Here is a 14,441-nt window from a genome sequence, read left to right as displayed (position 1 = left end):
CTTTAAAAACATTATGTGAACCGAACACCCCTTAATAGTTTTAAATGGTCTCAGTTGTTGCATTATGTTGCTCCTCGATCATCTTTTTAATCCAACAGTAGGGTTGTAAAGACGATGCAGGTGGATAGAATTGACAATTTGTGTTTGGTTGGTGGTTTGACAGATTTTGGGTTGGCAAGTTGTTATATATTGAACCCAAACACGACTCATATACTAATTCGTGTTAAAGGTATTAATCAACGCTAACCCATTTATACTTAAAATTATGTATCCCTACCATGATCTGTGTAACCCTTCAGCTAATCAAATCAAATCAAATGGTTTGATGAGTTGACGAATTGCAATCAAGTTGGTGGTTTGCAAAATGAGTTATTATCAAGTTCTAAACATGTTAAATTGGCCATAAGCGGCTTGTAAATGGACTAACCTTATGGATCATTCACATAACTTATTATATGTACGGCCGCAGTACCTTCATGGTATAGACGAGGTAGGGAAAGAGGGAACGTGTGCGTGTAAATAAGGAGTAGGAGATCAAGAACAAAAACATGTTCGCTAAGGATTAAGTTTTAATATAACATGCAATAAAATTATCATTTTAAAGAAACGAATTACAAACATGGCATGTTTAAAAACTATAAATCATTTAATTACATTATTATTTGTACTTAAGAATTGTTGCTAAAACTGTATATATCAAAACGACGTCTCACTCGCTCTAATAATTATTATGTACTTGATGAGTTGACGTATGACGTAGCTATTCGAAACTTTCCAAGGTATTGATGCTCATACAATCTTTAATGAAAGGTTAGGTCGATTTTAAACGAAGGGTACCATATTTCTTTTGATATATGATTCTATCAATCGGCTAAAATTTGAAAAGTTTGGTGGGGACATTGCTTCAAAAAGAAATAAGCAACTTATATAAATCTTGACAAATTATAAAAGATTTGAGACCATGTGTGTCGTCATAGACTAGTCAAACAACCTATATAACACGTTACATCATTTTCAGGATAAAATGTACCTCATGTTTGCATGTTCCTCATTTAAAAAGTTTATTTTGGCAATCTTTAATGCATGTGGAAACATACGTACCAGTACTAGGTTTTTATTTATTATTAGTTTATAAATAAATGATAAGTTCGAAGTTTGATTATTAAAGAGATGTTTATGTAAATAACAATATGACTCATATTGTTATATTAACATCTATCGATGGTATTGGTCTCTCTCTATATGCATCACGCTAGAAAGCCACGTATTACAAACTTAAAAAGAACTTATTAACATTTAAAAATAGAAAAAAAAAACGAAAACAAACTTAAAAAGATATTTAGTTTTGAGATACTGTTTGTTTTCTTTCATTTGTACGTAGCAATGCATGATGATAAGTCACATTTTCCCAACATTACATGTTATCCAATTTGTCCTTATTAACCAAATTCATGATATAGGTTTAATGTCCCACCATTCTAGATTTAAAACCACTAGTCTCAAGAAATGGGCTCAGTCAATGGGCTTTTTCTTGCCCACCAATTATTTCTTTAGGAATTCTTTGTACTTGTATCTATAAAGCCATAAAGGTACATTTTTTGTTTCACCTTATTGTAATTATTGTATATTTAACATCTTTGACCAAAATAATACATTAAATCCATGTAAACTTGAGTTGCCTACAAGTGTATAACTTTTTTCATATATATTTTTGTAGGGAATGAGATATTCATTTCATACTATTTTAAAAACTGGATTTAACAACAAAATATAACATAAACAATATAAAACTGAAACTAAAAAGACAACTCTTAAAAAATTTATTTGCTAAACTCGAATATTGGGTATGGATAGTAGTTTAGGTGACGGGTCTTCCTCGGAATAAGAGATGGTGGGCTAGATATACCAAACATTGTATGTGTTTGTTAGCGTATGAGATCACATTTTGTCATTGGATTACCCTGGATAGTCGGGTTTTATTCGTTGGTCAATAAAAAAAAGATAGTCATGCATTTATTAAAAAAGATTATGACCCACATGTCTTTAATTAAACAGTAACGGTATTTGTATAGTAAGTGTAAATTTATTACACTTACCCATGACCCCTTATCAACTACTTTTATAATGAATAATACAATTAATGATCAATATTTAACATTTAATATTAACTATTTAAAATTAATATTTAGGATTCATATCCAATATTCTCATTTTAATACTTGAAATTCAGTAAGCAACAGTTAATATTTAAAATTCATTAATCTAGTATCACATTAATATAAGTCTTTCATTTTATTTTATTTTATTTTTTGTTATTTTCTTAATATAGTTTACTCAACCAATGTTTGTACGGGTATTTAACGTATTTATATACAAACATTTAGTTTATTTATAAGCTTGACACAGACCCTATTGGAGGGAGCCAATCTTTGTACCAAATTAAGAAAAGATTCCTAAACTAAAGTGGCACATCATGGAGTGTCTAAAACCACCATGTCGTGTCATCTTTATACCGTTCCATATGATCCACTTCGTTCACCTTCTCCACCACCGGATGCGGGAAGGCGGCATACTGGTTCACTGCTTGGTCATAAACAGCTTCAGTATCCACATCGTACAAAGGGAAGTTGGAAGGCGGTATGCCTTTCTCAACGAACCCTAGACCAAGCAGGAAGCCGGCCTTTTCCCCATCCTCATGAGAAGCGTTGAGGGCTGCGCTCATGGCATCGTCGTATGATGTGTCCTTGAAGACTCGATGCACAACCTACAAAACAGAAGTATATCAAAAACTCTTCTAAGTGTAAGGAAAAGCGTAAAGAAATTGTGAAACTGCGCATACCTGCGACAACGCTTCTCGAAGAAGCCATTCCTTGGTAACCAGAGCTTCCTGGAGGGCAGCTTGAGCTAGGTTACGGGCGCGTTCGACTTCACTTTTGTTGAGGTTGGCAAGCAACACTTCTTTAGCCGCAGCCTCTTCAACGCCCTTTAGCTTCCGCTCAGTGTAGTCAAGCACCCCCCCTCTGGTCCAGGATCTCTTGGAGCTTCTTGGCGTCTTCCATCGCCAAGGCATCATGAGCCTATTGGAGCGCCTCTAGTTTGGCTTTAAGTTCCTCATTTTCGAGGCGTAGAGGCTCAGCAACAGCTTCAGCCTTGGTGGCCCTTTCAGTTGCGTTCCGAGCAGTTTCCTTAGCCAGCCGAAGCTGTTCGTTAACAGCTTGGGCAGCCTTGGAACGGGCCTCGAGATGGGCCTGAACTTCAACTTCAAGGGCCTTGAAGGCCTTCTCCTTCTCCGCAGCAATGGCGGAGAGCCTCCTATTCTCCTCCCGGACAGCCCGCGCCTGAGCTACTTCTTGGATACGAGCTGCTTTTAACTTGTCGTTTTCACGACAAAGCAGCTCGACGCGCGGCTGCATCCGGGCCAGGAGAACCCGAAGCTCATTGGTTAGCCTACCCTCCTGGTAGCTAGCCATGGCTTCCCCCAACGCACCACTGGGAGCTGCGTGACGAGCCCACTCCACGCACTCCACAGGCGTGCGAAGGGTTGTTCCTCGGCGGATGTTCCATCGTGGAACATACACTTCATTGGAATCCGACACCGCAAAAAACAAAAAGCAGTTAGGAAAAGATGATATAAAAAAAAAAAAAGGCCAAAAGAACCCTACGCACATGTAGGGTCGACAACAGGCCGATAGCCGCCAAACCCATCACCTGAACCCAAGGGAAATCCGTCCAAGAGGTCAGGCAGATGGGAAGGAGGCAGAGGTTGGCGAGAAGCCCCAAGCATATCTGAAGGATCAGCCGTCGTTGTCGATGACGGAGGAGGCATGGTGAAGGCCGCCGCGGTAGTAGAAACCAACGGAGGTGAACTCACCGTAGGTGAACTCACAACCGTGGTCGCCGCTGCGGAGGAGTCCGCATAAAAAGTCACCGCCGGCTCAGTGAAAGATTCAGTAAATATGGCACTGACAGCCGGCGGTGATGTCATCACAGTTGGAACAGTTGGCTCAACTGGGTGAGCAACTGAACCAACTGAAGCAGGCGCAGCCGCCTGGGTTGTCGCCTCAGGTAGGCTGACCAAGCCTACCGTTATGGGTCCGGAGGTACTCCTCCCCGCTCCACCCTGGAATGCGGTAGCATCCACGCCTGCACAAAGAAGATAAGTATTAATGATGGAATTCTATGAAGTTACAAAAAAAGGAAGTTTGTACTTACGGGTTTTCTTGAGCCTAAAAGTGCGAACAGGCTGGGATGAACCCGATGGAGCCGGCCTCTTTACGCCGCTCACCGTCGTCATCCTGGACTCTCCGGAGGTGACAGTCGTCGCAGCCTCCGGAGCCGTGGTCTTATCACCACCCGGGTTCCCCGCCACCTCCTCGCTCTCGGTCTCTGAATCAGGCCGAGGCACCGGATCGGCAGTGGAGGCCACCTTCGCCTTCCCCTTCCCGCCGGCAGCCTTTTTTCCGCACCAACGGAGGACCATCTGCGGATTCCTCATCAGAATACACGATTAGAGGAATTCCAGCAGAGGTTTCAGCATTGAGGGGTCGAGGGTTGAATAACTCCTTACCTGGCCGCCTGGCGCTCAGGATCTCGTGGCCTGGCGGGTAGACCTCCACGAACCGATCCGCCGTCTGTTCAAGGATGGGCAACTCGTTCTCATCTAGAGCACGAGTACCCATCCGAGCGGGACTATCAGCCTCCCGCGGATGCAGGAGCGACTGCAAGTCGTTCCCCTCTAAGATAAAAGAAAAACAGTTAGAAGACAAACCTATATAAACAAAGAAGAAAGAGCATACCGTAAGGAACATAGTTCAAACCGTATTCGAGGACGATGGGAACCTGTGACGCCTCTTTCCACACCCGGCTCATCCCAAGCATCACCATCCCAGACTCCGCAAAGCGGTATACCGGAGTCTGGACCCGGGAGATCTTAGCGAACCACTCCGCCTCCTGGTAGTTGACGGCGTGAAGGGTGGGGAGTGCTCTCCCATTCTTAAAGGTCATCGCAAGGGGGATGACGTGAGCGGAGATTTAAAAAAACTCACGCTTCCACGACCGAAGACTGCGCTCGGTAGCGCAGATCTTCAACCCCTTGATCCGATTGACCAAGGTGTACCACCCCTGGATGCACCTCCAAGAGTAGAAGGTCATCAACCGGTCAGCATGGGGCTCCACGCCCAGAATGAGGCACACCCACTCAAAGTGGCGGATCTTGGAGATCGCCATCGGGTGTACCTCCGTCAGATGCACTCCGTGCCTCTCCAAGACACGGTATACAAACTTCGTTAATGGGAACCTGAGATTCCCATAAACGAAGAATGCAGCGTACACCCCTATCTTGCCCTGGGGGGCATCGTACACCGTCTGGTGTGGCTCCGGAAACTCAGGCTCGAACGACTCGAGCATGAACTTCCGGACGACGTACCGATACAGGTCGGCCGGAAGAGCACGCTGGCACTCGCCAGCTGTACTCTTATCGTCCTTATCAGAGGTGGACGAAGGATTCTCGACGAACACGTCAGACTCCTCGGCAAAAGAATACATGTTTGGATGTACAGAAAAACGATTTCAGAAGAATGCTCGATGGAATAGTGAGTATTCGCCGGAAATCGTTTAGAAGATGAAGAGAAGTGAAAGTGTGGATTGCAAAGGACCCTCTCCCCCTTTATATACTAATCGCAATTAATGCGATGAATTTAATGCGGAAGAGAGAGAAATCGCAGGTGCAATGAAACTATGACACGTGGCAATAAGCAAGCTGGCAACAGCTGTTGAAAGGACGCGTGACATTAATTTCGCGGCCACGCGCCCGAAAATTCGCGCCCACGCGCCTGAAAAAGCGTCTGGAATGACCATATACTGTCACGTCGCCATAACTTCCTGCACGTCCTGACACTGTCAGAAGAAACCGTCGGACGACGTTTCAATAGTTTGGACTGTTCTTATCCTTTCACCAACTCTTCGAATTTCAAAATTTCAAAAAGATTCAAAAGCGGGAAAATACCCCTTACCTTGGCAACCAAGTAACTATAAGACAGGTGCGAGTACAGTGTTAAGGCAAAACCCTTCACATACTTAGCACCCGCAGGGAATTGACGCCAGGAATACCTTGGAAGTAAAGTAACCGTAAGACGAGTGCGGGTACAGTGTCAAGGCAAAACCCTTCACATACTTAGCGCTCCGCAGGGAATTCAAACCAAGAAGGATCTTCTGGGCCATGCTTGCGGAAACGGGAATAACATCCCCGCATAGCGGGAACGTCGAGAACTATATTGTTTGAAACTCCAAGATGGAATTGGTGGTTTTAACATAATTGATCACTATGTTCAAAACTACCAAAACCCCATGGAGAATCCACACAAGTGGGACTCAACGCTCCTGACTTGCGAGGAGGTTACAGACATACCCGCTTCATACCCAAAGATCAAGCAGAAAAGTCGGGAATTTCTGCGTGACATTAGGAAAACCGCGGGAAGAATCCCCACGAAAAACCTTAAAACTAAAAACCCTTTTCAAAACCCCTTGCTAAAATCCAAAAGTTCACCTCACTTATTAATAATTCATGAGAAGAACATTGGACTGGGGGGACTTGAAGAGGTAGGTCCCAGCAGATCCCAGTTGGACCCGCAAGACTCACCTTGAAATGGGACGTCTGCGCAACGACCAACTGCTTCCGCAGGACCCACCATGCTCAGAGATGAAGACCTTACGCGCAGTACGCCAGCTGTACCCGCAGGGAAAGCCTCCCAATGGTGAAGTACCCCGCTTGTTCCCGCAGTTGCGGATACAAGCCATCAGGGAAGGCTACCCGCACTGATAGCAAGGCTACACGCACAAGGCACTAACTCTTGATACTTCAGTAATGTCACCTGAAGGAATGAGCAAGGCGGGAATACTCCCGCCCAAATGAGCCAGTCCGTATGCATCTGGAAGATCTTTTGTACTATACCTGCCAAGGTATGGGCAAAACAGACGATCTGACCAAAACAGCCCATGAACCAATCACAGGGTGACAGCTCACCGACAACAGTACGAGGAGGAGCACCCTCTAGTACTGTTTGTCACTATTAGCCGCTGCCTACTCACCAACCCTCACTGTGGGACGTGCGTAGCCTACAGTTGGTGGAACAGTGCATAGCCGGCAGTAAAGGAACAGTATACAGCCGGCCTTGTCACTATCGGCCGCAGCCTATCCACCAACCAGCATGGCTTGTGCGTAGCCCACTGTTGGTAGAACAGGGATACTATTCAACCGGCTGTACCTTCTTGGAAACCTACCTTCGGCTATAAATACCCCAATACCTTGGAATGGTAAGGACATCATCTGATATCTCATTATCTTATCTTCTCTAGCAATCTCTTAATATACACTTATATTCAAGAGCAATCTAGTCTGATTCTCACGCCGGAGGGTGGACACAAGGAGGTACCCCCCCCCCCCCCCTTCTCAGTGACGAGCTCACGGTGTCTGTTTTGCAGGTTATCAAAAGAACCATCTTTGCCGGGTCTAACCCCTCGTGGGAAACATCTATTTAACCCCCAGATTATCCGTAATCTGCCCGGGATCACTTAGTGTTTCTTCAAAGACCCACCACATGAAAGGAATGTAACCCTGTCCTTCTTATCTTCTTTTCTTTTTATCATAAAATATCTCTTATTTGACTTTTTATTTTATATTGGAGATCGAATCTTAATACATAATTTTATAATTCCTGGTATTGAGAATTGTATAATGACAAAAACATAAAAAAATTTAAATTATATCATTACATATGAATTATGAATACATTAACCTTTTAAAAGTTCTAATCATGAGAATTTCCAAGCAGAAAACTCATAGTACTTAGGCTGAGGGGTGTGGGGGGCGCGAGAGGGGGCGTGAGTGGGGGCGCCATCCAATAATATTGTGACGTGTGGCAGAGAGAGAAACTTGATAAGATGGGTATTGGTAGTGGTGATAGCGCCCCGGGGCATGGTGTGGAGGGGCGCGAGAGGGGGCGCGAGCGGTTTATTTTTTTATTTTTTTATAAATGTATTAAAAAAACGTATTATTAAAAAAACAAGTAATTATTTAAACAAACACACATTAATTAAAAAAACACATTAATATATAAAAAAAATTAAAGTACTAAAAAATTAAAAAAACACATTAATTAAAAAAAATTAAAAAAACACATTAACATTATTCTTATTCTTCGGCTTCGTCTTCTTCGATCAACCTCTTCCGGATACGTTCCTTTTGTTTTTCCATCAGCATTTGGTCGACCGGATTTAGGTGGCTGAAGTCTCTTGCAAGGAAGTCCAAATCTCTCATTCTTTTTTTTTCCTTTTTGTCAACAGAGACCACCTCCAGGGTTTTGTTGAATTTATTGAGGGATTCAACAAGATCGTTGATGTTTACGGCTTCCCCCTCAGCCGGTTTTTTCCCCCTGGCGTCCCTTCCCAATGGCCGCCTCCTCGGCGGTGAAGACGTTTCCTCCCCCGCAACGTTTAGGTCGAATCCAACCCGGCAATCCGACCCGTCCGTTGTGCTGTACGCTCCAGACGAACTAGTTTTAGTCCGTTTCGGCCCTACTTCCGCATCAAGGTCCGGCGCCACCAGCTCAACCCACTTGGCACACCTTCTCAACCTCTCCCACAACTTTACACCGTCCCACGTCTTCACCGCCCCATACCTCCGCAGGCACTCCTGCTTCCACTCTTCGACAGTGAAATTATAGACCGCCAAATCGTCACTGCCACTTGGTCTCATACGACCGGCGTTCCTGTTGAACAGATTAGTAAACAAGCCGACAAATTTTCTAATTTCGGTCCACCGACCCGAAATCATATCGGGATTCCGCTCTGTACTCCCAACGAGCGAATAGAACGTCTCCCTAACCTTTGTCCAAAAGACCTTGCTCTTTTGGTAGTCGGCTGCAAAATTATGTAAATAAATTTGTAAGCCATTTAACTTTTTTATTTAACTTTTTATTTACAATCATTTTTAAAAACGTTAAAACAATTACCGCAACGCCGATCCTCAGAAATGGCTATCCAAGCCCGACACAGGGCTTCCTTCTCATCCGATGACCACGGAGTGATTTTCCGTTTCGCCCTTCCGGTCGAAGCCGAACCCGACCCGTCCGTTGCAAGTTGTTTTTTCCGGTGGACGCGTCTTCTTTGTCCCGCAGCTTCACCTTCTGGTTCCGGTTCTTGTGTCTCCGGAACTACAAAGTTAGGAGACGGTTGCATGTTGGATGGTTGAAAGCCGGATGATTGTTGCGACCCCGAATAAAACATCGGTTGTTCCGGTGCCGACCATAAATCGTCGTAAGGGTAATCTGAATCTAGGTTTGGGTACCAATTTCCAGACATGTTTTTAAAAAAAGGTTTCGAAGATAGGGTGATTTTGGGTTTTGGGTGTGGTGTGTGATATTCGTTTTGGTTGTAGTATGTGAGAATGGTTGTGTTTGATATGTATTGTGATATATGTATTGTGATATATATAGATGATTTTGTTAAAAAAAAAAAAATATTTTTATTCATTATTAAAGCCTTCCAACGGCTCTTTCCCATTTCCCACAGCCACTCACGCGCGCGAGCCTCCTGGCGCCTGCCTCGTTTTCCGCTCTCGCGCCCCTCTCGCGCCCCTCTCGCGCCCCGGTGGTGTGGCTCTCGCGCCCCGGGGCGCTATCGAAGTCCCTCACGCGCCCTGACTAGCGCTCCGCACCCCTCAGCCTTAGACTAAAGGGTGTAGCCAACATGTGTGAAACCTGGTGTCACTGTCACCTCATTTTCATTGCACTTTCTATAGGGTGTGAAGAGGCACAAACCTCTTTGGTGTAACCGCGGCTCGAATCCTGGTCGTAGGTGTAATAATTAGGAGTAAAAAATAATTTGGTATTAGGCAGGCCCGGCTCTGAGGACAGTTAAAATTTTTTGAGCCGAAGGTGAAATTTTTTTTGGGCCTTAAGGTATCTTGTTGGATTTAAACAATTTAATTTTTAATTAAGTCTTAAATTTTTGGGTTTTATGATTTGGTTGTGTAAAAATTTTTTTTTTTTAATTTTTATAAAATAAAGTTAATAAAATGTCTCAAGTGAGGTTAGAACCTACAACCTTTTGGTTGAAACATTATATATACATATTGTTTGGTTGTGTAAAAAGCCACACCTCTTGCCACTAAACCAAGCTAATGATTGTGTAGTTAGATTTAAACATTATATATACATATTGTGTTTCATAAAAATATATATATAATTTTTTATTTTTATTTTTTACAAAAATCTGGGCATATCGGGGTGTCGGGCTGGGGTCAGTCGACCACCCGGCCCTCCCTTATAGCCGGCCCTGGTATTAGGTAGTTAGGAGTATAACATTTGTGAAAATTTATAGTTCGAAAGAAAAATTAATACATGAATATATTGGTAAATTTATGTTTATCGTTATACTATTTTATTAACATGATAAGATGTACAAATGCAAAGACTCATATAAAACCTTATTAAAACTTTAGAAGAATAATAAACGCTACAAGTTATTTATAGTTGTGTGTCAAATCCTTGCTTGTTAGTATAAATTAGTAAAGGAACTTATTTATAAGATCGAGTTTATTTAAACTCAATTTAACTTAAGCTTTTACTAAGCTGACTTTAAATAGCTTACATTTAGCTCGTCTCGTTTACATTCTTTTAAACCATAAATATTTACCTATTATTATAATATTTTTAAGAGTAAATTTTTTTATTATTAACAGGTCCCTTATTATTATTTTCTCATGCGTAAAGTATTTTACTTTATTAATAAGTCAGAGTGTGGCCACAACCACACATCCCATTTCAATATTTTATGCTTCCTTTAAATATCATCTTCAGTACCTCCATTTAAAGACAGATTCCAACAGTGACCGTTATATACTTGTCCAAGTTGCCCCATATAGGCACATACATATATACAACTTTTCAAAGTTATTAAGTTAATTACAATTTAGTAAATTTCATTTGTCACTATAGTTCAATCCATATTTTTCTTTTTGCCATATTAGTGATTTTCTTTTAGTCGGCAGCATTAAGGATACATGGCATCGCTAACGTTATCCGACGATAAAAACCGTTTTATACTAACCATGTATTAACTTTTACTCTTTGAGGTAAACGTCATTTCAGTTATTTTACACAAATTTGGATACTACCTTCTACCAAAAATCGAAAAATATCAAAACATAGAAATTATTTTAAAATATAAAAAAAGAGCGGGAAATTAAACTAAACGGATTTCTGTCTGCCCAATTATTTTAAAAAAAATATTAAAAAACTAATTTCCTTCGAGGCGCGCAGAACGTAGTTTTCCCGGTAAACTCAACTAGATCTCCGATTGTTTCGCTCACCAGATCCTTGAATATCAGCCGTTCGACGTACAGTACGAATTCCGATACCTCAACCGGATGATCTCCCCAGCCATTGTTTCCGGCAAGGTCCTTTTTCAGCACCGTACAAATCAGATCCAACAAATTCTCCGCCGTTTCATGCTCACGGATTGTTTTAAACTCGGTACAAATCTGCTTAACGGCGTTACTAGATTCCGTTAACGAAACTGCATTCCACGGCGGCAAGTCTCTTTTACGGCGAAGGATTTCGTTGACGACGTCAAACACGAGCTTCCGTTGAAGCTTTGAACCGGTTGATGACTCGTTATTATTATCATAATCATAATATTGCTTTTCGAGATAACAGAAGACGCTAGATTCGTCCGGTAGGTATTTTAATGCTTTGAGTATTTTGGAGATGTATGTGAAATCGGAATCGTTAGATATGAAGTCGTCGTCTTCGTTTGATGTTGCTGGAGATATTATAGAGCTCCAGATGTCATCATCTTCTAGATCTACGGTATCTGCAGATTAAAACAAAAATAAATAAATTAAAATTAATAAGATATTACTCAATTAGTCTCTGACGTTCAATTGAATGATAATTTGACTTTACGACAAGCGCCGATGACAACCGCCTGTGAGGTTGCACTGGCCACGTGACGGTAACTACCGGTGTATGTTAAGTTTTGTACGTATTACTCTGTTAACTGATTTGGTGATGTCATTGTCATAAGTTTGTCATAAAAGTAACGAAAACGAATAATCGAAGGCGTTAATTGTAAAAGTCACTCAGATTGTGCCACGTGGCACGAGATTGTAACTACCTTTGAAATCTATAGTGCGTTTCTTCACCGGTGACGGAGACGATAATTCGTCCTTGTCAAAAGCCGAGTCAAGTACAGAAACTGGACTCGGTAACACTGAGTTAGAACTCGTGATGCTGTTCATCTCCGCTAGTAATTTGTCACATCTCGTTAATAAGCTTTTTCCTTCTCTGTATTCCTCCGGTTTTGATCTCTGTAAATTAATAATCAGTTTACAGATATGTGATTATAATTTATGAAATTATTGTTTACCTCTGGATTTTTTTTATTATAAATAATAAATATATGCGAACGCCGTTAAAACACAAGCTGTTAAAACACAAGCTGATTACAATAAAGTGGCAGATCGTATACCTCTGGATCGATATGAGAATTTGTACTGCCGGAGCTTTCGGAAACGGATGACGATTCATCCTCCGTAACACCTATTCTAGAAACCTTCGCTTTTGAATAGCTCTTCTCCGACGGCCTCATGCTTCTCGGAGATCGATTCGTGACGACCGAGTGACGTTCAGATCCGGTACTTTTCGGTGTAAGTTTAGGAGAATTAACCGGCGAATTTCTTCGTGATTCAACGGATTCGTGATATCTCTTTTGCGTTTCGATTATTAACGCTTTTCGCTTATCATTTGTGTTACAATTAATCGCTGAATTTTTAGACCTCACCGGACTCCTTCCACTCCGATCAAACACTCCACGTGGTGAAAACTCGCCGGAGTATCTCCGATTTGACGGAGAAAGCTGTGAACACCGCCGGTGCTGGTGGTTCATGAGGAGTACGTTTGAATCGTAAACGAAGTTCCGGTGGCTGTCTTGGTTTATAGAATGTAAAAGACCTTTGAGTTGCATTGCTTCGAGAATATGCTTTAATGCTTCCAGATCCTTAGACTGTTCATCTACTCCTCTCAGTCTTAAATTCTTCCCGGAGTTACTCACCGTCGTTTGCTTTGGCTCCGGGAAGATATCTGCTGAATCGAAGAAGCTTCTTCTCTGCTGAGAGTAAGAGTACCTTGTTTTAGTTAATTCATTCTTCTGATTTCGCGATGAATGTTTCACCGGTTCCATAATTGTTTCTCTGTTTGTTTGATTTGATTTATTTATCGGAAAATTGTTGGTTTCAATGAACCTCGACCGGAACAAATCACGTGAAACTCTGGATTCCGACGCCGATCGCCGGAGCTCCGGCGTCTTCACAGTTTCAGAACTCGATAATGCCGAATCGGAAGACGGTAACTGGTCTAATCCCATCAGTTTCGCAATAACACTTGGTGACCTTCGTTGCTTCTCGAAGCTTTCATTAATGTTCTCCGGCCGGATCTCTTTCGCACGCAGACTACCTTTTGAATCAACCGTTGCTCTACTGTCAAGAGACAGTCTCGGCATTAGTGGTAGCGGTAGTGGTGATACTGATCTCGGCGGTGTTGACGCCGGACAGAACTTTATATTCGCCGCCGGAGACGGCGGAAAACCGTCCGGTGAGTTAACCACTGGCTTGTTGGTTTCAGGTGAGGTAACCGCTGGGCTGACGGTGGCTGCAGGTAGGCGTTTAGTGGAGTGAAAGCGTTTTCCGATGTGAAGGAAGCCAGACATGCAACCGATCTGTTTTTCTAGATGCCGGTCTTGGATTGGACCTGTCATCATTTTTTTCCGGTGACGTTCAGGTATGAATGTACACACACAGAGATAATTTATTTATTTGATATTAATTTTGCATTTGATAGAAAGAGGTTGATGAACATAATGATATTATGTTGCTACACTCTCTCTCTCTGTCATATGGTATGGTGTTTTGTTGTTGATTATTATTATTATTATTATTATTATTATTATTATTATTTTTTGCTTTATCTGTAACTCCCGCTTTCTGCACATTTAAAGGAAAGGAAGGAAGTGAGGGGAGACATGATGGTGGGGTAATCTACATGTTCACATTTGTTTCTTTTTAAGTCAAGTATTTTATTACAAAAATATCTATTTTTGCATATTAAAATCTCACGTAATAGGTGGACTGTTAGGGGCTTCGTCCGTCCGAACTAGTGGCCGGCTTGGGCTACCTTTAGCCAATGGGGGCCGCGTACGAAGTACTCAGCGTTACTTAGTTGGTCGTTCAAAAAAAAAAAAAATCTCACATAATGTTAAATTGAATAAAAATGTAAACTATTTTTGTAACAATTGTAACTGATACATCCAAACAATCATCCAAATTGTTTTTATAAATAACTGGGATAAAAAAAATGTAAGTCACGTAAGAAAGAAAAGGGCATGTA

The 14,441-nt window shown here is 42.0% G+C and overlaps 1 protein-coding gene across 1 annotated transcript; it reads right to left on the bottom strand.

The window, feature by feature from the left end:
* Window positions 1-11,179: 11,179 nt before the first annotated feature.
* On the bottom strand, window positions 11,180-13,815 carry LOC143613350 (uncharacterized). Its single transcript, XM_077087077.1, has 3 exons — window positions 12,529-13,815; window positions 12,172-12,367; window positions 11,180-11,871 (listed from the first exon to the last, which is right to left on the bottom strand). Exons 1-3 carry the CDS (start codon window positions 13,813-13,815, stop codon window positions 11,288-11,290), a joined length of 2,067 nt encoding a protein of 688 aa, XP_076943192.1. The 3' UTR covers window positions 11,180-11,287.
* Between the last annotated feature and the right edge of the window lie 626 nt (window positions 13,816-14,441).

The sequence above is a fragment of the Bidens hawaiensis genome, unplaced genomic scaffold, assembly GCF_021521415.1.
Source record: "Bidens hawaiensis isolate Kalapana, Puna unplaced genomic scaffold, B.hawaiensis_p1.1 tig00037192_1, whole genome shotgun sequence".
NCBI classification, from domain to species: domain Eukaryota; kingdom Viridiplantae; phylum Streptophyta; class Magnoliopsida; order Asterales; family Asteraceae; genus Bidens; species Bidens hawaiensis.
The sequence above is the reverse complement of the archived record's forward strand: the minus strand, read 5'-3'. Positions and strand labels throughout refer to the sequence as shown.

What these genes read in the sequence shown, in the direction of transcription:
- LOC143613350 (XM_077087077.1), bottom strand. Translation starts at nt 13,815, where the DNA reads ATGATGACAGGTCCAATCCAAGACCGGCATCTAGAAAAACAGATCGGT. An exon ending in ATTCTCATATCGATCCAGAG is followed by an intron (nt 12,368 to 12,528) that starts GTATACGATCTG and finishes ATTAATTTACAG; the next exon opens with AGATCAAAACCGGAGGAATA. An exon ending in CACTATAGATTTCAAAGGTA is followed by an intron (nt 11,872 to 12,171) that starts GTTACAATCTCG and finishes TTTAATCTGCAG; the next exon opens with ATACCGTAGATCTAGAAGAT.